We start from the raw sequence: 21,744 nt of genomic DNA on the forward strand, positions 1-21,744 counted from the left end.
TTCTTCCTTTTCTTCTTTCCACTTCAGTTAAGTCCTTCAGCCTTTGAGTACCTTCATTTTTGGTCATGCTAGCAACTTAACACTGCTTTTAGCAGTTGTATATTGGCCAGTGAATTTCCTCCCATGCTTATTAGCTTTATTACTGTAAGAACTTTGCAACTTTGTAAAACTGGGAGACTTGGTGGGCCCCATGGATTTATAACCCAAAGCACCCTTCTGCAGAAGAGGTGGTGCCATAGCTTGCAGCATGCCAAAGTGAAGGTGTTGGATGCACAGGGAGTTCTCTCCATATGCTTTGGAGGCAAGAAGGGGCAATGGCTCCTTTTTACTGTCTCATGAGAATACTTTGTAGCAGAAGGAGGGCATTCAGGTTACTGTGTGAAAAGGCACAGTGAGAAAGACCGCACAATCTTAAATGCTGTAAGAAATGAACTCAAGGAAGATGTTGTAGTCCTATGAACCTCTATGGACTGTCACTGCTAAATGTCCTGATGAAGTGCTCCCCTCAGCATATGGATCTATAAAGACCACAGAGTATTCAGGCTTTTTGCTTCAAGCTCCATTTGCTTTTTTCTCCCTTTGCTTTTCCTTCCTAGTGTTTTGACCAGAATGAGCTGTTAGAGTGCATCCGGAAGCTTGTGGAAGTGGAAAAGGAGTGGGTCCCATACTCAACCGCTGCCAGCCTGTATATCCGTCCTACCTTAATTGGAACTGAGGTGCGAAACATTTTTTTTCCCATCTTAAGTTTTGTGTATTTAACTAGGAGGCTAAGGCCTCCATCCATAAAGGCAAATATGCAGCAGTCACTAGGCAACAGTATTACAGTTCAGGGGCAAATTGTTTTTATATTTTCACTTTTGAGTTAGTCACCTGTAGTGCTACTTCACAATTTTATGTTGACCACACCACCACCTAGTGGACACATTGATTCAGATCACAGAAAGTAAACTTCGATTGACTACTCTCGAGTGGTAATGGCAAAATTTAGACTAACTTTGGTTTTGTACTAAAAGGATAGTTAGTTGTGGCATGGTAATGTATGCCTTTGAAATACTAATAATCTGGAGAAAATGTGAGGGAACAGAAATTTGCTGTGTAGACTTTGTGATTTCATCTCATACCTCCATCCAGACCTTAGTGAAATTTTGGGATATTCTACCCAGTGAATTAAGATGGCTCTTCTGAGAGACACTTTTAACAGAACTAAGCACAAGTTCTTGTGTCAATTTATTCTTGAACCCAGATAAAATTGACCTTATAAGAGGCTCCTCAGCAGCCAGGTGTTAGTGTGTACTCTGTGAGTTTCATGTGAGTGTGGGTCAAGCCTATAGTATTTATAAAGGGAATTAGAAACAGGGAGTGTATTTTAATTAAAACTTTAAGGTTTTTTTTTAGAAGTGGCAAGAGAGAAAGCTATAATGTAGAGCAGAGGACAAGGAAGCTAAAGAATGTATGGTCCTCAACTAGGGAAGTTACTCTTCTGCAATATCTGCATCTGTAAGTGGTTACCATACATGAGCATTATACATTTCACAGGTGTTCTAGGACTCCATTAATTTAATGCTTGTAAACCAGTTGCAGATTTTCAGATGGAAGGATCTCCACTCAGTGACTGTAAAGTATTAATATTAAAAATTGATTTCCCCGCCCCCCCCCAGTTTTGTTTTTGGAAATTCTTTTCCTGTTGAGCTTTGTTTCAGGTTAGCCAACTTATCTGGCCTTTTCGCGATGTCATATATTGTTTCCAGGTTGCATGTCCTGCTAATCTTTTATGAATCAGCACAATTAGGAAACCCAGTTGGCATGATCTTTTGAATGATCGTGTAAGAAACAGGAAAAATTAATCTTATTAGAAGGTTTTCTGAAGGAGTGAGGTAGACAGAAATGAAAAGAACCTTCTCAGCACCTGAGGAATGCTCATTTGAATTTCCTAGTAGTTCCGTTATTATACTATTATTTTCCCTCCCACCTCCCAATTTAGCTTCACATGCTTTATGCACAATGTTTTACTTAGACCTTTAGTCCTAAAGATTTAAATTCAGTAATGTTTTTTCAATGAAGACCTAATCTTAGAAACCAAGGATGAGCTTGTTCTTTTTACGAGACTGATTTCTCAGAGTGGAGAGAAAATTGTAACCCATTCAGATGCATAGAAGATCCCAAGGATCATGGGCAACCACCTGTACATAGCCCTGCCTGAGCAGGGGGGCTGGACAAAGTGATCTCCAGAGATGTCTTCCAACCTCAATCATTCTGTGATTCTGTGAGTCCTAAGCTTTGCAAAATATCATATAGTTAAGCAGTCTCCTACCACAGGACTCAGACTTTGACCAGTGACAGACTTTACATCTCTACCTTCAAGTACTGATGGTGATGACCTGAAGTGTAAGAAGCCATCTCTCAGAGAGGAGAGGGAAAAAAAGTAGTGATGCATTCCCAGTTATTTCCTATGCTGTTGCATGAACCATTTCCAGCAGGCAAATTGTTTTAGCTTGTCACATAGCCATTCACAGAGCCAGCACTCAACTCTACCAATGCCAGTTGTAAGTGGCATTAGCTAATTCTCATCACTAATGCAGCTGACAGTGGTTCCTCCACCATTGTTATTGCTAGCAGTGGTCCTTGCCAGTCCTCCGCCGCAGAAGGCTTTGCAGGCTTCTGCTGTGATTAATCAATATAATTATATAGTATCTTGTATCTTGTTAAGCTAATTTCTGAATTTTCAAAAGCTTGAAACTATTTGAGAAGATTAGAATAATATATCAATAAATGAATGGTGACAGTATATAAAATTAGGGTTGTTATGTTGCTTGGATAGGGGGAAAGTTATATAAATATTTTCTCTTCATTGCAGCACTTCACATTGTCTTGGTAAAAGCAATCTCGTGCTGCAGTTTCTCTGAAAGCAATGTTTCAAAAGCTAATTGTGCATCATCTCATGTTGGGAGTGAAGTATATCAGTAACTTTTGATTTGTTTATATTATTTTCAGCCTTCTCTTGGAGTGAAGAAGCCAACTAAAGCCCTACTGTATGTCATACTGAGCCCTGTGGGCCCTTACTTTGCAAGCGGAAGCTTTAATCCAATATCCTTATGGGCAGATCCAAAATATGTAAGAGCCTGGAAAGGAGGAACGGGGGACTGCAAACTAGGAGGGTAAGAAAACATAATTCTGCATCTTCTACATAGCTCACAAAGGAGATTTGGGTTTTGGTGAAGTATCTAATCCAGCAGAGGTAGAGGTATTAAATATAGCAGTTAAACAAACAATGTACTACAACAAAGATTTCAAAATTGTACTTTGCAAAAATTATTTATACAATTCAGTTGCATATTTTTGTTTGGCTATTACAGCTGAGTGGATTATTTGCAGAGGCAATTTTGCAGCATCACAAGCTGAGGAACTGGACCAGGAGGGTGTCCATGTAATGCTTTGGATGTTCCCCTCACAGAAGTTGACACTAAAGATATCACCTCTGTGATGCAGCATTCAGTATAGCAGCCTGCAGCCAACTGGGCAGTGAGCAGCATTGGCTGCTGACCTCCTTCCTTGGCAGACTGTCCTGACACGCCATCTGCAGTTAGCTAGGGGAGTATGGGTGTTTAAGGGAAACCATGAGACAATTATCTGCAGTGACTTGACCATAGTCTGGCTATTTTCTGCTGGACTAGGCCAAAGCACTAGTTAGGTAGAAACATTATTGTTAATGTCCAAATACTTGTCTTGTAGAGTGAAGCTGCTTAGGACTTGACTGGAGGAAACAACTTGGATGTGGCTAAACAAATGACTCTGTTATATATCCTTGGTCTTTGGTTTAAGTGAAGCTTATTGACTCTACCTGGGAGTTTCTTTTCTAGGCTGGAAGTTAGTAGTTGTCAAGTGCTGCTCAACTGAGCTAGCAGAATAATCAAAGGGCAAGAAAACAGCTTTCCTTCATTCAGTCTGGTATTCTGAGACCTTTACTCTTTCTTTGTTAATTTTTGCCTAGTTTTAGAAGTATATTAATTGTTTCCTGTGCATCCTTCATACATCAGTTATGAAAAAAGGAATAGTCTGCAGTCACTACTGATTTGATTTGCGCGCAGAGGTGAGAACTTAACGCCAGTGTGGTCAGCACTTTGGAGCTGCTGACTTTGGATCTTGATGGTCACTGAACATCAGAAGCGGAAGGGGTCTTTCCCTCCCTCAAAGCAGCTGCAGAATAATCACATATTACTCAGTCAGGTTCACTCTGTAGGCAGCATTTTAGAAAAACAGTTGCTCCTCAAGGATATGGAATTCATCAAGGCCCATCTGCAGCTCCTGAAGATACTAGTTCTGTGAATGTCTTTTGCTAGAAAAGAAATAACTTGCCTCTGGATAATTTTGTGTTCCAAGAGGTTCATCTGACATCTATGACCCATCTGTTCATCTGACGTATGAGATGAGGTAGATGGTCTTATTTTGCTTTTTTTAAAAGCATGAGCTGGATGGGAATTGTTGCTCTCTCTCCAGGATGCCAACTGCTCAATAAAGATAAATGCTTTCCAAAGGTGTCTAATTGCAATGATTAGAATATTCAGAAAATGGAAGAAGAGGTATTTTAAAGACAATTTGGATGGACATGTTTGAGCTGTTGATGCTGTTCAACCCTTCACAGTTTTTGGGTAGTAGATAGGAATGATCCAGTAAAATACTAGTAGAGTACTTCCAGTGAAAATATTTCAGGGACAAGCAGTGACTGTGCAGAGCACTTGCTCATAAGGCAGATAAGCAGAAAACCTTACATAAAAATGAGAAAATACCCAACCAGATACTCATAACTCTTTGCTCTTTCTTTTTGTTTCTGGAAGGAATTATGGTTCTTCTATTTATGCCCAGCAAGAAGCCTTGGAGTTAGGCTGCCAGCAGGTTTTGTGGCTCTATGGAGAAGACCACCAAATAACTGAAGTTGGAACAATGAATCTATTTCTCTACTGGATAAATGAAGATGGAGGTATAGTAACACAAAACATGAAAACTTCAACAGAATAGACAGTTGGGAACATAATCCACAAAACAATTATTAGAGTGCAGATCATAAACTTTTTAATTGAGGTGATTTAACAAAGGAAATGTCTATTCTCCTCTGAAAACCAATAGATGACCGTTAGTTATACTATTGTGAAAGAGGAGATTCTGGAGCAGCTGTGAGTACTGCCTACTGATAACATACTAAACTGTTGGTCCAGTCCATATGCTCAGAAGGGTAGAGTCTAGCCATACACAAGGTCACACTGCAGGGTTGGTGTCAACTCTAGCAGCATGCTTGATCTTGAAGGAGGTGTTGTGTCAGAAACAATGCAGACATACTAAAGACCACCTTATGGTTGTGTAACCCTTTACACTCTGTGGCTTTGGGCATGAATGGTTCCCATCATCACTTTCTGGCAAGTCAAGTGTTCCTGAAGCATAGCCAAAAGTATTTTGGCATCCAGCTGATGAAGAGCTCAGCTCTTTCTTTGAGGAACAGGAAGTTCTTGCCAGTAGAGGCAGAGAGAGAGAAACTTGTCAGTCAGCATTCCACATCACTAATGCTTAAATGATGCTTTCAAGATGTACCATCATTCTTGAAGCCATTTTTACCTCTTTGTACCCACAGTCATCTCTGAGCAATGTATGTGCCAATTAGAAAACTGTCTAGTTAAGGAGCAGACAACTATTTAGGCATCTCAAAACCACCCATGGTGCATGCAAGTACTCAGTGCTTGAGAAGTGATAGCTGCATCTGAGAACTGGTTCGGAAAACTGCATGACTCTGAGTCCTTAAAGCATTGAGCCAATGTATAGGCAAGTGAATAGAAGGACACCTCCTGACTTCCACGACTGCTGGCCCTCCATGAAAATTGGTTGTTACTGAATTTTTGTATGGCAGCAGGTGCAGGGTTTAGAATCTGATTTTATCATAGTGCCATGGGTATCCTTGAAAATCGACGTCTTCTGACAGTGTCCAGCTGCAGTACAGAGGCAATATTCTGTTGGGGACAGCAGTGTGCTTTGGGTAGTGTAGGGTAATGGGAATCCAGCTACCTGACTCCCATCTCCAGTTTCATTACTTGTTCTCCTGCAAAATCTTTACCACTTTTACAAAAGAGGGATGATATTCCTTCAGTGTTTAATGAGTCTGTGAAGTTTTGTGAATGAAACTATAAATATAAGAAATGTTGTTGTTACAGCAGCAGCAGATTTGTCAGTGTAGCTAGATGGCCAAATTCACACCTTCGGTAACTTTGCTGGAGAGACATGAAAATAGATTTCGGCTCATTCTGACCAGGGAAAGGACACTGAAGGGGGGACATAATTAGAATTCAATGTTCTCATTGTACTTAAACCAGGAATATGCTGAAATTATCCAGCTGCAGCACCGTACTGTTCCAAAGATCTGCCAATCACTGTGTTACCAGCACACTACTGAATAGTACTATTGTGAGGTGGCCGTAGCAAACAACTTGTAATTCATTGCACCCAATCTAACTGTGTACTGTCAAACCTGCCATTTCACATGACATGGTCATTAGCATCATTGGAACACTTGGTTGTCTCCCGGTGTGTTGATTAATGCTTAATTTATGATAACTTTGGTTAAGAATCACTCTTGCTGCCAATGTGTGTCCTCATATACCTGCCTATGGCTTTACATTGTGATTTAAAAAGTGTTTGCCATTATATTCTGTCACTTCACAAAGGATACTTAGACTGTGGTTTTGTTTTGTTACGCAAATTCTGCAGCTGAGAGAGAGATCTAACATAAAAATAGTGAGGTAGAAATTACAGATCATGATCAAAAGGAAAATGCCCTTCTTTGTGTGTTCAGAGGTCACTGCAGAGTAGTCTGAACTGCTCTCCTTGGTTTACAACAAATCAAAGACTCAGCCCAGTAAAGCCTAGACTAAAGGACATCTATGCTTCCAGTGAGAGCAGGCTTTTCTTGCAAGCCTTTGCTATATATATTTTCAGTTACAGCACTGTGACTAAACATGACATGTTGTCTTGGGTGGCAGGAGGATCCCGGAAAAATGTTTCGTTTGTAACATCGAGGAAGGAGTAGGGGAGGAAACTACTCAATTTCTGGTAAAATAACATGACATGCTCTATGCTGCACTTGTATGCTCACTGCTGCTCTGGCTGAGGCTTATAATATGGCCAAATCTGGATCCCTGCTGTTGCATAAATACAGGAGTGTGATGTTTCATTCATCAAATACTGTTTACAGTTTATGTTCACAAAGTGAAAATTTTGGTCATTGTAGAGTGCCTTCTACCTGCCTTTTCAGATCACAACAATCCTAAGAAGCTATTAACATTGAAAGTAATTTCCTTTAAAAATGTCTGTTCTTCTGCCTAGAATATAGGCTTGACTTTATAGAAAACCTTAGAATTTAAACCTATGACCAACCTGAAGATTGGTAACTCTGAAATTCGTTTGCAGCTTCCAAAAATTCAGTTTCTTCAGAATTAGTTGGAACCAGCTGGGCTCTACTTCTAGCTTTAATGTTAAGGCATTGTGAATAGCATTCAGGCATTGCTTAATATATTTGTGCTGTTATTAAAACAGGGATTAAAAGTGCCCACTTCAAAATGGCTTACATAAATTTAAAAATAAATATGTTAAAAGGTTCTCTGGAACAGTCAAGTAAAGTATCAGACAAGTTTGCTTAGCGTTCTGTAGGTGGAGGATTATTTGTGCTGCAGAGTATTTTGCACAAGTAGACTACTAATGAAATAAGGTTCATACCTTCTGCTCTGATAGAAAGCCATCGCAGTATCATGGAGGGGAGCGCAGCAAATCAGTGAGATGACAGACAAAGAAAAACAGGGGAAAATAACTGAGGAAAGTAAGTTGACAGAGACACAAAGACAGAGCGATTGCACAAAGGGAGAGTAGAAGAAAAGCTTGATGGAAATAAAGAGAAAGAGAAAGGTCCAGAACAAACTGGAAGTCAGCTGTTAATAATAGTGAAATCAGGGTTTCCTGGGTTCTCCATGACCCTGAAGTTCACTTGGAATTTGTGATCATTTTGGTAAAATATATTTGGGTGAATTTCTCAGCATTGTTATAGTGTGACTGGTAGTGAAGGCATCCCATGTTTGGAATCTTATCTGCTATATGTTCATAAACACAGGTGTGTAAAAATTCAAGCTGTGTAATATGGAAGACCTCATTTTAAAAATCCCTTGAAACACTCTGATGGAGTTCCATTGTTACAGCATGTCTATACCATGCCTGGTTTAATGGGGCACTGGACTGATAGTGGTGCTACTACTACTACTACTACTACTAGTCAACTGAAGAGAAACCGTGACTTTTTCCTTCAAATGCCTTTCCTTCCCTTTTTGCTACTATACATTTTAAGGCTTCTAGCCTATCAAAATAATTCAGAAACCAATTGGAGTCTGTGAGCTCACAGTCTGTTTTTTTTTGAGATGGACAAACTGATGTCATATGGAGCCTGCTTTGGCAGCAATTGCAATTCACAGAGAGGATGAGCTTTTTGGCATGCCATGTTGTATAGCATTATCATCTCTGCTGGATACCAGGGGAGCAGATGTTTCTTGGGTGGCCCCTGGCTGGTAGGCATCATATGTATACTTGACAAAATTCTACAGAGCAGGCAGTTTGAAACATTTTGAGACTCCCATGTCCTGTCTGCTCAGTTCTGTTTGGTGGCTGGTTTGGCCTGGCACCTTTTCAAACTAGCTCAAATCAATTAATATATGTTGTTGAGCTTAAACAGGTCCTGGCCAAGATCTGTGGCAACATCACCAAACACAGAACATTATCTGATGTGTAGTCACAATCTTTGATATTAAGGTCCACATTATTTGAAGTTTTCTGTTAGAGAAATGGGAGCACTTGTATGTGACTTGGTCACAAATGCAGAACATCAGCTTTTCAGTGTTCAGAATCAGATGAGCCCTGTGGCTCATGGAAAGTTTTTAAGTCCTCTTCTTTTGATAGCTGTGCCAGAATTAGGACCAGACATGCATCATGATTAGGAGTGATGCTAGACAGCCTCCAAAAAAAAAAAAAAGCTATTGTTCCTGACTGTATGAGAGAGAAGAGACCACTGCTGTACTTAGGAGTGTGGGATAGGTTAGGGAATGGCACTACTGGTTAGTCAAACTAGAGGAGAATACATAGCCTGTTCTAGGGCAGCTTTTTTATACATTTTGGCTTGGAAGTTTACATCTGTTTCTTACGTGTGTATGGATCCTCATAAAAGGAACATGGAAGCATAGGTAGGAAAAACTGCTAGTCCAAATGAATAAATCCAGGGGTGGCTGCCTTAAAAAGTAACAAACATTTTCTGAGAGAATGGACAGTGAGTAGCAGATTCCACGAACAATTCCATTTGTTTATCCTCCTTTTCCCCTATACCACCCCAGCTCCCAAAGCCCCATCTTGCAGAGTATGAGAGCGCCCATGCTGTAGTCAGTCTGGAGCTGTGTATGCACTGGCTGGCAGGCAGTGTTTGTGCACAGATTATCTAACTGACTTGAAAGTAGAGTATTAAGCAGCTGAACTCAACCTGCTCTCTCAGTCCAAGGATAAATACTGTGTTTCTTTCTTCTGCCCAGCTGCAAGTTTTCACAGGACCTATAGAAACATTTTTAAGACAACTTCTCCTTTGAGATGTGTTCAAACAGGCCTGGATTCAGTGGTCTTTTGTGGGTAGGGAGAAGGAGGAATAATAGAAACATGAAGATACATATCTTATTCTTTCATGTGACCTAGGTAAAAATGTGCCAAAAACCTTAATGATTTGTAGATTTAATGAGCAGGATAGTATCCTTATAAGATCAAGAAAGATAATGGATTCTCACTGGGAAGAAAAAGTGGTTAGGAAAAAAGTATGAAGAGTACTACTGAAAGACTAGATATCTGCAGTTCTCATTGCAAATTTGAGACTGTCTTAAAAGAGCCTGGCTGTCTGAAAAGAGTAAATGCTCAGTATTCTCTGATAATAGAAACCACTGAGTATGCTATGTGATGATTTAAAATGAAAGTGATAGTTTAAAATGAAAAATATTAACTTGATTTGCTGCAAAGGTCAGATGGAAGAGCAAAGACTACATACAAACTCTGTGTTGTAATTTGAGTGTTTACCAAGTATAGATTACCATTTAGCTACCATTTCATTAGTTATGTTAGATGAACATTTATCTAATATTCTTTTTCAAAAGAAAACAAGAAAAACAAACTAACAAACCAGACTAATTGAACAATTTGAATTGTTGGTGCTTTTGGAATTTTATTAGGACTGCTCTTCTTTTGTAAAGAGAAAATTGGGGGAGAAAAAGGACGTCTAGACTAAGACAAAAGATCATTAGGGAAGTCTCCTCTCAAGATGCATTTGGCAAGGTTTCCACTGCTTTGCTTGTTCAGTAAATGGGCCTCAAAATTTCTGGTAGATGTTTCATATTAATGCTATGAAGTAGGTATACTGAACCTCATATTCCTGAATTAAAGCAGTTCAGAGAAAATTATGATCTTCCCTGGGATTATTAGGCATGGCTTTCCCTTGTGCCTCTCTATTCTGAATTTAAAGTGTGAGCCATTCAAGGGTTCCCAGTAGTTATACAATGAATCCATAATACACTGAGGAATAAAACCTCTACTAGGCTTTAGCCATGTATTCATTAATGTATTAAATATGTTTCTTCCCCACCCACTGAAGTGTACTCAAAAGGCTCCAAACACTCAACAACAGCTTATTGGAATTGAATTTGTGTAACTTATGTTCTTATAGAACTCTGATAAATGTTGCATCTTACTGGCTAGGGAATATGTCTGATATGACTCAACTTCTTTTTAATTTTCATGTGTGGTGTAATGTCATTAAACATTATTTTTATTTCTTTGTTTATTTTTAAACCAGTGTTCCTATTTCTTTTGTGTTTGACAGAAAATGAACTGGCAACCCCACCTTTAGATGGCATCATCCTTCCAGGAGTGACAAGGCAAAGCATTCTGGATCTGGCACGCAACTGGGTGAGTGTTTTGACCTTGGCAGTAATGGTTTCAACTACCATGTTATAACATCAACAAAAGTAAGCATTCCTGGTGTTCAGTGTCCTGAAGTTCAACTGATCTGGTCAAATCACAGAATCACAGAATAGTTTGGGTTGGAAGGGACCTTTAAAGGTCATCTAGTCCAACCCCGCTGCAATGCGCAGGGACATCTTCAAGTAGATCAGGTTGCTCAGAGCCCCATCCAACGTGACCTTGAATGTTTCCAGGGATGTGGCATCTACCACCTACCTGGGCAACCTGTTCCAGTGTTTCATCACCCTTATCATAAAAAAAAGTTTTCCTTATATCTAGTCTAAATCTACCCTCTTTTAGTTTAAAACCATTACCCCTTGTCCTATCACTACAGGCCCTACTAAAAAGTTTGTCCCCATCTTTCTTATAAGCCCCCTTTAAGTACTGAAATCCCTTAACCTAAATGGGAACTAAGGGCATGCTAATTCATAGATTCCCAGCAACATCATCAGAATACCCACACCTATCATACAGAACAGTACTAAGCTTGTTAAAGTATCTCTGTGTAGTATTTAACATGAAAATTCTCATTAAATCCATGGGTACCAGAAACTTTAAAGCAAGGAAACAAACAATTACTGTGCATGACCACAACTATACTTCAGTTATCAGCACACTATTTCTCCACTTAGTTCTCATGCTTCCACCGTTACTTCTAATAACTAGCATGCAGGCATATGTGATCCTTTCCCCCCGGTATTAACTCAGCTTCCAACGACCTGTAGCTGAAAGTCTTCCTGAAATACAGTTCACAGTTACATCACTTAAATCTAACTTGCAGTGAAGAGAGCTAGGCATGTACTTCGTGGCACATGTGTGCCACTTGTTGACCTGCACTGAATTCTTAGGCATTTTTATTGGTATTGGTACTTCCTTAGTGCAGATATGTATGTACACTTCTCAGTCCCATCTCCTTTACAAGACAGACAGATACTCCCTGTTGATAGGGCTTGTTTGTGAGATATCACAATCTCACCTCAGTCCTCTTGAATAATTAGGTGCCTTCTGCTCTCACAAAGGCTGTTCTCTTCTTCCTGACCTCCATTCCCTAACCTATCCGAAACTCTGCTTACATGATGTCCCTCCCTAGCTCTCCAAATACTATCCTGTCCAGAGCTAATCATGTTTTCTGCTATCGTAAGCATCTCTTTCATGTTAAAAAGCTTGCATATAAAACAAGGGCTAAGCTTTAAGTTGGTCTGATAGGACAATAAAATCCACATAAATCCATGAAATGAAAATGTCCAAGTTTGGGGTTTTTTGTTCTTTAAACATCTCCCCCTCAACCAGTTGGTATGCATTCAATCAGTTGCTATGAATTCTTCAACTCTTGTAGAAGGTAAAACACTTCCTATGTTGACTATCAAATGCGAGTTGTTTTACTCATACCTTCAATTCAGTTAGTTTTTGTATGTGACAGCTGTGTGCAGGCTACAGTGTGAAATTTCACCAGGGATTAAAGAAGTATATCACATCCAGTTGGCATTGCAGGTGGAATTAACAGAATGTATTTTGCTTAGGAATTGTCTGAGTGGGATGCAAAACTCTCTTGACCTAATTGAGTAATTTTTATACAAACTCTAGCATGCTAGAGACTGTGAGTAGTCAGATCCTGTATCACATAACCCATGACAAATTCTGCTATGTTATTTGCTAACACAATATTGACATTCTTACTAAATCAGAGGGAAGTGTAACTTAATCATCAGCATTGTATCTAGCAAACCACTGGCTTCCTTGAAGGTCATTCTTTTGATTAGAGTCTATCTTGTGTGATACTGGGAGGTTTGAAAAGATCACAAGATCACAGCCAAAACTTGACTGATTGCCACTAGGCTAATAGTTCTACTAGAGATGTTTCAACATTGAAAACAAAAATACAAACCATTTTAAAACTTTTTACAATTTTTGTGGTTGATTCTTCCTGTGCAGGGAGAATTTCAAGTGTCTGAGCGATACATCACCATGAGTGACCTGACAGCTGCCTTGGAAGAGAACAGAGTAAAGGAGATGTTTGGTGCTGGAACAGCTTGTGTTGTATGTCCTATCTCTAAAATTTTGTATAAGGGCAAGGTAAGAAAAAATGTCTCTTTCATCGCCCCGCCCTGCCCCGCCTCCCTTTCCTTCTTTCTTCAGAGTTTTATCATAACTAATTGCAGCTGAAGTAAAAAACAAGTAAGATGGAAAAGGAGTGCTGCCAGAGGCACCTGGAAAGATGAACAGTGTCAGTATGTTGTTTCCCAAGTGAGTTACTGCTGCATTGTCAGAAGAGAAATTTCTCTCTCATCTTCTAGGGGTTTTAATAGTTAAAATCATAAAATCTCAATTCCTGGGAAAAGGAAAAAAAATGGTTCCCAGCTCCCAGCCTTTTTGAAAATATAGAAAAATATGTTCTCCCACATTTCTTTTATTGAACATTTTTTCCAAAATGAAGGCACCTAGGAAAGGTGAGGAGAGGAAAGACTTTTGCAGAGAACCAAATTTCTGAGCCATTGCTTGCTTTCCTTCTCAAGTTCATCTCTTCTTCACCCCTCATTACAGGGAACCCAGCTCTGATGGAAGAGCTGTTTAAGGAGGGTGAACAGCTGCTTCCACCTACTATACACTATATGGGAGATTTCTCCTGCACAGGTGGAATTCCACAGGCTGTTAAGCTGACTTGATGCTGTTTAGCCAGCACAACATTAGTTCAGAAGGCTGGGTTATTGCAGCTGCATATATAGATGTGCTTTGTTCCATGAAATATGACAAGTACAGTAAATGTCTGTTAGGTGATGCTTCTTGAATTAATAAGATGGAATAAATCTATTGATATTATCAGATGCTGAGATAATATGAGAGACATCAAGATGCTGAGTTGTGATAAGTACTATAAATGTACTTGTTGTCTTTCTACATTAGATACTTTGAAATAAAATACTGTATATAGTGTTATTACTCTTACCTGCACAATATATCCCTTGTTTTGGACAGATCTTTTGGAAGACTTAGATTAGCCTTTGTTTAAAAACAGCATAACAGTTCAACTAATCTAACTTTTCACTGGCTCAGCATGCCCTCCTATAAAAAACATTAAAAGAATCCTTGCCTACTTGTAAGGAGGGCTAGAAAGCTTTATAAATATTTATTAAAATTATTGGTGACCCTAAGGTATTCATATGTATATAAAGCTATTATTACATGTTACTCTCTCTCTCCCCCTCCTCCCCTTCTTTATTCAATGTCAGCATTTGCACATTCCAACTATGGAGAATGGACCTCAGTTAACAACCCGTTTCCTGAATAAGCTGAGTGATATCCAGGTGAGGTGCTTCCTCTTCTTTAACCAGATAAAATAATAAAAGTGAACATTTGAAAACATCAGAAAATAATCTTTTTAATAGTGGTGCTATAGGCACTATTATATAATAATATAGGTTTTTTTCTTTGGTGTGGTTATTCTATCAATTTTTTTTTCCCCCTTGAGAAAGTATGATATGGATGGAGAGTGATACATTTTTTTCTCTGTTCATCTTGGAAGCTGGATGAAAGTTGTAAGATATTACTGTTACCACTGAGATCAAGTGCTGTTGTTACAGCTTCCTTTTTAATGGAAAAAATAGCATTAAGAAGCATCTTAATAACCACAATCACAAATGAATATAGGCTAATTAGTAAAGAGATGGGTGAAGTAGTAAGCACTCACTGGGCGTAACCAACTGATCACCATTTCTGTTTCTCAGCATCTTTCCAATCACACAGTCACTTCTTGTTTTTAAAACAGTTCCTTCCTCTGTGATTTGCTAAATATCAAAGTCTGTTTAGAATCTGTGCTTGACCCCCATGTCTGGGCATAGGAGTCAATACCATTTCAGGTAAAGTCAATGAGCAGCACGTGATGGCCCTTCTTATTTTAGTTGCCTATTTTCTTTTCCTTCTTTAGTGTAGTTTATAGCGTGGGGGATTTAGGGATAGGAGTAGGTCTTGGCAAGTTGCAAGCCCTTTTAAGATCTGGTAGCAGCTGCTTGGCAGTATTGTCATGATTTCTTCAAATCAAGTCTTATGGTTACTCTTCTACATGCTTAGCTTTTGGCTCAAGGTGTTCTTAGATTTGCTACTAAATTTTTTGTCTTCCTGCCAGTAAGCTCTGAACTAAGAATCTTCTTGAAAGATTGTGGGATGTACTGCACCACATAGCAACTGTATGAATCCCATAAAATAATCAGAACTTTTTAAGAAAGAGCCTGTAAAATTGATTTTTCTTTCTGTTTTCCAGGCTCTTTACTAGTGTGTGGAAATAATCTGTCCAAGGGTTCTTCTGATGAGACCCCAAACAAAAACTACTCATGAATTGCAGTCTGCTGTCATATCTTGACCCACTTAAAATCCCATGATAAGCAGGTTCATTTATGTGATGCTGTTTATTCAGTGTTTTGTGCTATATTGCAGTTCAAGTCAGGCCATTTCATATCATTTCAGTGGTTCTGCTGTGCTCTTTTTTTCTCTACATATTTTTACTTTTCACAGCTGCTCGTGTCCAGCGTAACTACTTTTTTTTTTCCTTTTTCTTCTTTTTTTTTTTCCCCTTAAGACATGTAGCTCAAATGACCCAGCAAGACCATTTGATTGTTGTTCACTAGGAGGATGGCATGATATCAGCATCTCTTGTTGTTTAGAATAGCACTGGACATTTCTGGCTGGAACTCAGGGAGGAAAGAATTCCTGATATTCTGTTACCTTTGTGTTGGTGGCTGACTCAACTTTCATGGGGTCAAAAAGAGACACTTTCCCATCATGTTTCTGTTGTTTCAGCTGTGCCAACTGTAGTGGCTTGGGATCTGGTTCTTTCTCTTCAAACAGTAGGACTGATAGCTAGGAAGAAGCATAGGCACCTTTGGTTCTAGATTTTATTATTTGTGGAGGGGAAGGAGAAGCTTAGTATTCCAAGTTCCCAGCTCAGTTACATGTAACAACATTTTTATCATCTTAATATATGAGACTACACAGTAGCCTTTCTCCAGAATCCTACTACATACCGCAGTTTTATTTCATCTTTCTCATCCCAAGTGCCTGATACACCTATCTAAAATAACAGTTGGTGTCCACCACTTTGTTGTTGTTGTTTTCATATGTCCAGATTTATTATACACTTTTCATTGTGATACATACTGATCACTGTTTCCATAGCTCTCTGCTCTGTATTAAAGCCATCTTGTTAGTATGTCAAGTATCTCTCTTTAATGTTTAAAAGCACCGATGTAACTCCTGTGTTACCTTCTGATGTCTAGGCGATGCTTTTGCAATATATGTTATGGCTCTCAACCAGTTGTGATCAGTTTGACTCTTCACTGATCACTTCTAATTGCAGCCATGGAACAGCTGAGCATCAGAAGGAGCTGAGGCCAGTTCTAGCACCTTGTTGAGTGTTATGTGTGGGAATAGGTACGGCCTTAGCAGTTTGTGTCATGAGACAAGCATCTTCTCTAGAAGAATGGCTTACAAAATCCAGAATTCTGTTTCAGAAGACAATGCTGGGTTATGTCTGTCTCCTTTGGTCAACAGATAGTGAGTGCATTATTAAGACAAATTTATCCAGCCTGCTCCCTGAGGCTTCCTTCCATGCCCTCACTGATCACCCTGCTTTTCCACCCCCAACCAAGGCTCAGGACAAGCTGGAAGAGGGTGAATTGCTTCTAACCATTGTCTTTCTTGGACCTTTTCACTTTACAACTATGCATATGGACCTTTTCGCTTTTCAACAATGTACATACCATGAGTTCATTAGTTACATGCCAAGAGTAAGTCCATCACTTCTGGAAAGCGCTGGACTATTATGTACATGTTTACTTTTGGGCTTTCTTCCATCTTCAAAAAAGCCAAGAGAGTTAGAACACTTCATCGTTAGAAACTTTAGTTTAAAGAGAATTATGGCTGCTTCTCCTTTCAGGGTCAATCAGCGAGTTGTTGCTGGATGTATTTCTGCACTTTTCTATCTGTGGAGAGATGAGCTTATATCCAAATAGACCCCAGGCTGTCATAGGGAAAACAATGCTGCAATGCCCAAAATGGAATACATAATACTTTTAAAATGTCAGGGGAGTTTTCAGGATCTTTCACAAAGATCTTCTATATATTCTACCAAGACGGGGGGGGGGGGGGGGGAAAACACACCACTTTGCAGTATCATTGGACTATTGTCATATCATTTGGAGAGTCTGAGGCTGTTATTCCTAAGAATGTTCACCTTCTGAAGAATAAAATACAATGGAAATTACAGCCAAACACAGCTTTGGTCTCTGTGCTGTGCTGTTGTCTGAACTCGAGCAATGTATCCATTTCATATTGGACAACAGACTTTTGTAAAAAAGTAAAAATTTCTAGTACCAGCATTGTCTTCTTGCACAAAGAGGTGCAGGGTTCCATATCCAATATTATTATACTGATTCCCTTGTGTACAACACATGCTTTTTTAACATTTTCAGATTATCTTCATTATTGTGTTTCCAAGTCTATTTTCGTGCTGTTCATTGTTCTTTCGCAAGTCTTCTATGTTCAACAGGATTTCTTTGGATTTGAACAGCTGTTCAGCGGAACTAGAGCTAGAGTGACAAATTAGAAACTCATGGGCAGAACTGATTCCATTTCTCATGCCAATTGAGAGGGACAGTAGCAGCACTGAGATATACATTTCCCTTTCTATCACTGAGTGGAAATCATGATTACTAAAGGCTGATAAAGATTTTAGATTAAATAATCTACATTTTATGCAGTAAAAGTGTGCTTATGAATGACTTAGTCATAGTACACTGTCTTCTGTAACTGCCTGAGTTATAAGATTTAAAGATGAAATTCTTTTCTCTGGGAATACACTCACTGAAATACCACTCAGATGTTTTTGTGGTTTTGCATTCCATGCTTTGAGAATAAACAATGTTTTGCTATACCCTTTAAAGTGTAGATCAGGATGCAACTTGAAAAGGGATAGGTAGAAGGTAACATATATTGTTTATACTACATGATATAAAATACATTTAAACACTGCAGTCAAGACAGCAGTGAATAGACATTTAGTCAAAACCCTTATCTTTCTCAAAGTTGCACACTCTAAATGGGCAGGCCAGTGGAAAACAACCAGGGAAGAAGAATGTTTGTGTTAATTTTTACAAAGCAGGATCTGGGCAGTGGGGAAAGAGGGATAGGAATGACTACTCTGAGGTCACAAAGTCTTTGACAGAATCAGAAAAGGAAACTAAATCTGCTTTTATTTCCGGAATAAAAACATCTTGATTGTGGTATAACATCTTCATTCCGCTTTTAATTCTGGAAGCAGGTTCAAACCACAGTCAAATGTCAACTCAGACCAGCCCTTGCAATTTCTGTAGCCAGCATCAGAGCATTAGATGAGAGTACTACCTAAAGCCCACAAAATTTATAAATAATCCCCTGGGCTTTGCCTGCTTTCTGGTTGGGGAGAGGTGAAGGTGCCACCTTTCCTCTGAGAACCAGTGATATGAAGGTCAAAGACATGTCTTTTTTTCTCCCTTTGCCCCCATTCTCAACAAAATTGCCTCACATGAGGCTAATCCAGTGCTTTGTGGTTAAATTAATGATATATCTGCTTTTCCTTGGTTAGAGCTCCCAAGGCAACCATGCTGACACCTGGGAATGTAAGCTGGAAATCCTTTGAACAAGTAATTCATCCAAGGTCCTGTGTAGCACCATACCAGTGTTCAGTCATCCATATCACAGACTGCAGAACAGGAGTAGCAGAACTAGTAATGGAAAGAAAAAGTAGATGTGATATATGCGGAGGTAATTTAGAGGCTTTACCTGCTGGAGTAAAGAGTAAGACACAAGCACACTGAACATCATTCCTTTGTGGATCTAGAAGTGTGTTTTTCTGGCTCATCCTGTTTTGTCTTTTCACTGCTTTAATGTCCCTTTACCTCCTTCCCTGCTGATGTAGAACCTGGGTTGGAAGAATTTCCTTTTATCTTCTCTGGAGAAATTATCATAAAGTGATCTTTTCAGCCTACATAAAGCTTCTAAAAACAGTCTTTATTCCTTGATGAAAAGTGTTTTCAAGCTGCCTGAACATTGTACTATGCCAGAAAGGGCTCCCAACGTACATCTGATGCTAGCCTGTCCACCTCTGCTTTACTTACATACTTGAGCCATATGTGCGTTTTTGGGGCCTCTGGAGCATTGTTTACAGGACTGGTGACAAAGAACTTTAGAACATGGAGCCAGTTTAACAATCAAAAGTGCTGCCTTGGGACTGTATCCTCCTCTGGAAGGGATACAGCTCCATGTGGTAGGTTGCATTCGTTTCTGCCCGATGATCCTGTTGGTTTGTGTATGGAAAGATGACTTGTTTTATTTGGGTTACATTTCTCTCTAATTGCACTCTGTGGTATTTGTGGTGGGTTTTATTTCACATTCAATCAGAATGCTGTAATAAAAAGCCACCTTGAAAATAAAAAGAAATAAACTCAAATGTGTTTGTTTATTGGAGCTTGAGCAGGGGCATACTTATGAATGAATTAGTGAACTGACCTCAGGGAATAACTCTATTAAATTGATGGAAAGCTCTAGTGAAGCAAGACTATTCTGTATCATCTCTAGTGAGTATCAGTATCGCCCCTTCCTAGTCTACCTATTGGAAGATGGAAAAAGCTTCAAGCTGCCTTTAGGCTTTGCTGAAATCAAAGACAGAAGTAAAGGCATAAGAAATAATGTAAACTACTATCAGGGTGGTTGATATGAATCTTTCTGAGGATAGACCTAAGAAGTTATCATAATTGTACACTGTTGAATTTAACTTTTATTCTTAAACTCCATTTTTGCTTCATTTCAGTATGGAAGAGAAGACAGCGATTGGGCAGTGCTGGTGTCATAAAGACGGAAGAGTTCAGACCCTCCAGACAGAGCGGACATGAATAATGACAACTTATGTAGCTGCTTGTGTGTAACATAGCTTCTGTATCAGTTTGCTCCCCAGGATGATTGTCTCCACAATCCAGCAAACGTGAACACAATCATTGTGATTTCTACTGTAATCCTGTTGGTAGAAGCCTGTCTTCTTGGTAGAGGTGCTAAATGTTAGCAGTAGAACTTTCCTAATGGTTTTCTTGGTGCCTCCTTGTGTCTTATGTACAGTCTGAAAACTTGTAAAATGCTCTTCAACTGCTCTTCAGTTTGATTTGTTGTAACTGCCTTCACCAGCAGAGCACGTTGTCATGTAACACAAAGATGTTGCCTGTTAGCTGGCCACAGGGTTCTATCAACGTTATTCTGCCTTTTGCTCTGTGTTCGGGAAACAATTAAGTTTAGCCGTATGGTCTTTCTTTTCGTACTCTGCTTGTATGGGAGATTCCTGACTTTGTATAGCCCTCTAGGTCCCCTCATGCATACTCTGTCAAATAACAGCTCTGTCCTTTAGGCCAAAATTCCCTGAGTCAATCTAGCCAGCACTATGCTCCCTGTTGGCCTTTTGCCTTTCCCTCCATGGGGATATGCAGTGGCTGCTTGGGCAGTGCATACCTCTCTAATAGTTGAATACATCCTTCCATACATAATTTACAGGGCTGAGTCAGGCCCTGCTGAGACAAGAATTACCCTTTGTCTGGCCTAGCACAGAGCTGGGTGCTGCGGACAGTGTTGCCTTCCAGGTAAATGTCTAGAAAATAAGATTTGACAGCTGTGGCTGTGAAAGTCGAGCCACTCTTCACAGCAACCAAACCGTTGGATTGAGGAATTTCTTTCATCATCCAGTCACATAATTTAAATCAGCAAAATGTTTTTCTTGTCCCCTTCACTGCTCACTGTGAAATGTATCCAACCTCCACTGAGGCACGTATACTTTAATAGGGCCTTCCTATTAAGGCACAAGCTATGTTGTCAATGGAAAATATCTAGCACAAGAAGGAAAGAGATTCCATCCGAACCCTGGTTCCATTCTAATTAAGCACATACTTCTTCATATAGTGGTACCTTCTTACATGCAGTCTTGGTACTATTTTGAAGCAATATAGAGCACGTAGCCCATAGTTAGGGAAATAACTTCCGCAAATGTTCACTAACAATCATACTGTAATATTTATTAGCTTTCTGTTTTCGCACACAGCTTTGTCGAACAGCTTTAAGATATCTCTTGCCAAAAAGGATCACCGTATTCTGTATCAATGTTCCAAAGTGCTACTTCAGTGTAAAACTGGTGGAACTTTATTGACACTAATGGAGTCCTAGAAGAAGTAAAAGTGAAACATCTATTGCCATTGTTTGCAGTAGAGATGCACCAGTATTAAGGGAACTATTTAGCACTTTATTTTTTTAAGACTCAATAGTATCTCTCCCATGCTTTGTAAGTCCTTTGTAGTTACTGGCATGTGTTAACACAGCTTAAAAAGGCAAAATATAATTTCTGATAGACCATCCATGCCTTACACAACTGCTAAAAAGTAGCCTTATGGCTTTACTCTTCACTTTTGGTCAGACTTTAAAGACAACCCCTACTTAGCCATCACTTTCTTTTGCTCCCTCAGGTAATGACTTTTACTATCTTTCACTGCAGTCCAATCAAATCTTTTAAGGAAGAACAGTTGAAGGTTCTCTCTGACAATGTAACTATTGTTAAAATTTTCTCTTTAGATAGTTTTCCTTTTAGAATACAACTGCAAGAAGAAAAAAGTTATTTCACTT

General features: G+C 39.3%; 1 protein-coding gene across 1 annotated transcript in view; it reads left to right on the top strand.

The window, feature by feature from the left end:
- BCAT1 (branched chain amino-acid transaminase 1, cytosolic) overlaps window positions 1–20,234 on the top strand; it is a gene marked incomplete at its 5' end in the record, with an annotated part of 57,755 nt that extends 37,521 nt beyond the window's left edge. The window contains 7 exons of the mRNA XM_009704831.1: window positions 597–716; window positions 2,992–3,155; window positions 4,833–4,975; window positions 10,925–11,010; window positions 12,997–13,137; window positions 14,292–14,366; window positions 19,901–20,234. Coding sequence (XP_009703133.1) covers window positions 597–716; window positions 2,992–3,155; window positions 4,833–4,975; window positions 10,925–11,010; window positions 12,997–13,137; window positions 14,292–14,366; window positions 19,901–19,942 — 771 coding nt within the window. The remainder of the gene's footprint in view (window positions 1–596; window positions 717–2,991; window positions 3,156–4,832; window positions 4,976–10,924; window positions 11,011–12,996; window positions 13,138–14,291; window positions 14,367–19,900) is intronic.
- Window positions 20,235–21,744: the final 1,510 nt, after the last annotated feature.

This window comes from Cariama cristata, unplaced genomic scaffold (assembly GCF_000690535.1).
Source record: "Cariama cristata isolate BGI_N322 unplaced genomic scaffold, ASM69053v1 scaffold12907, whole genome shotgun sequence".
NCBI classification, from domain to species: Eukaryota; Metazoa; Chordata; class Aves; order Cariamiformes; family Cariamidae; genus Cariama; species Cariama cristata.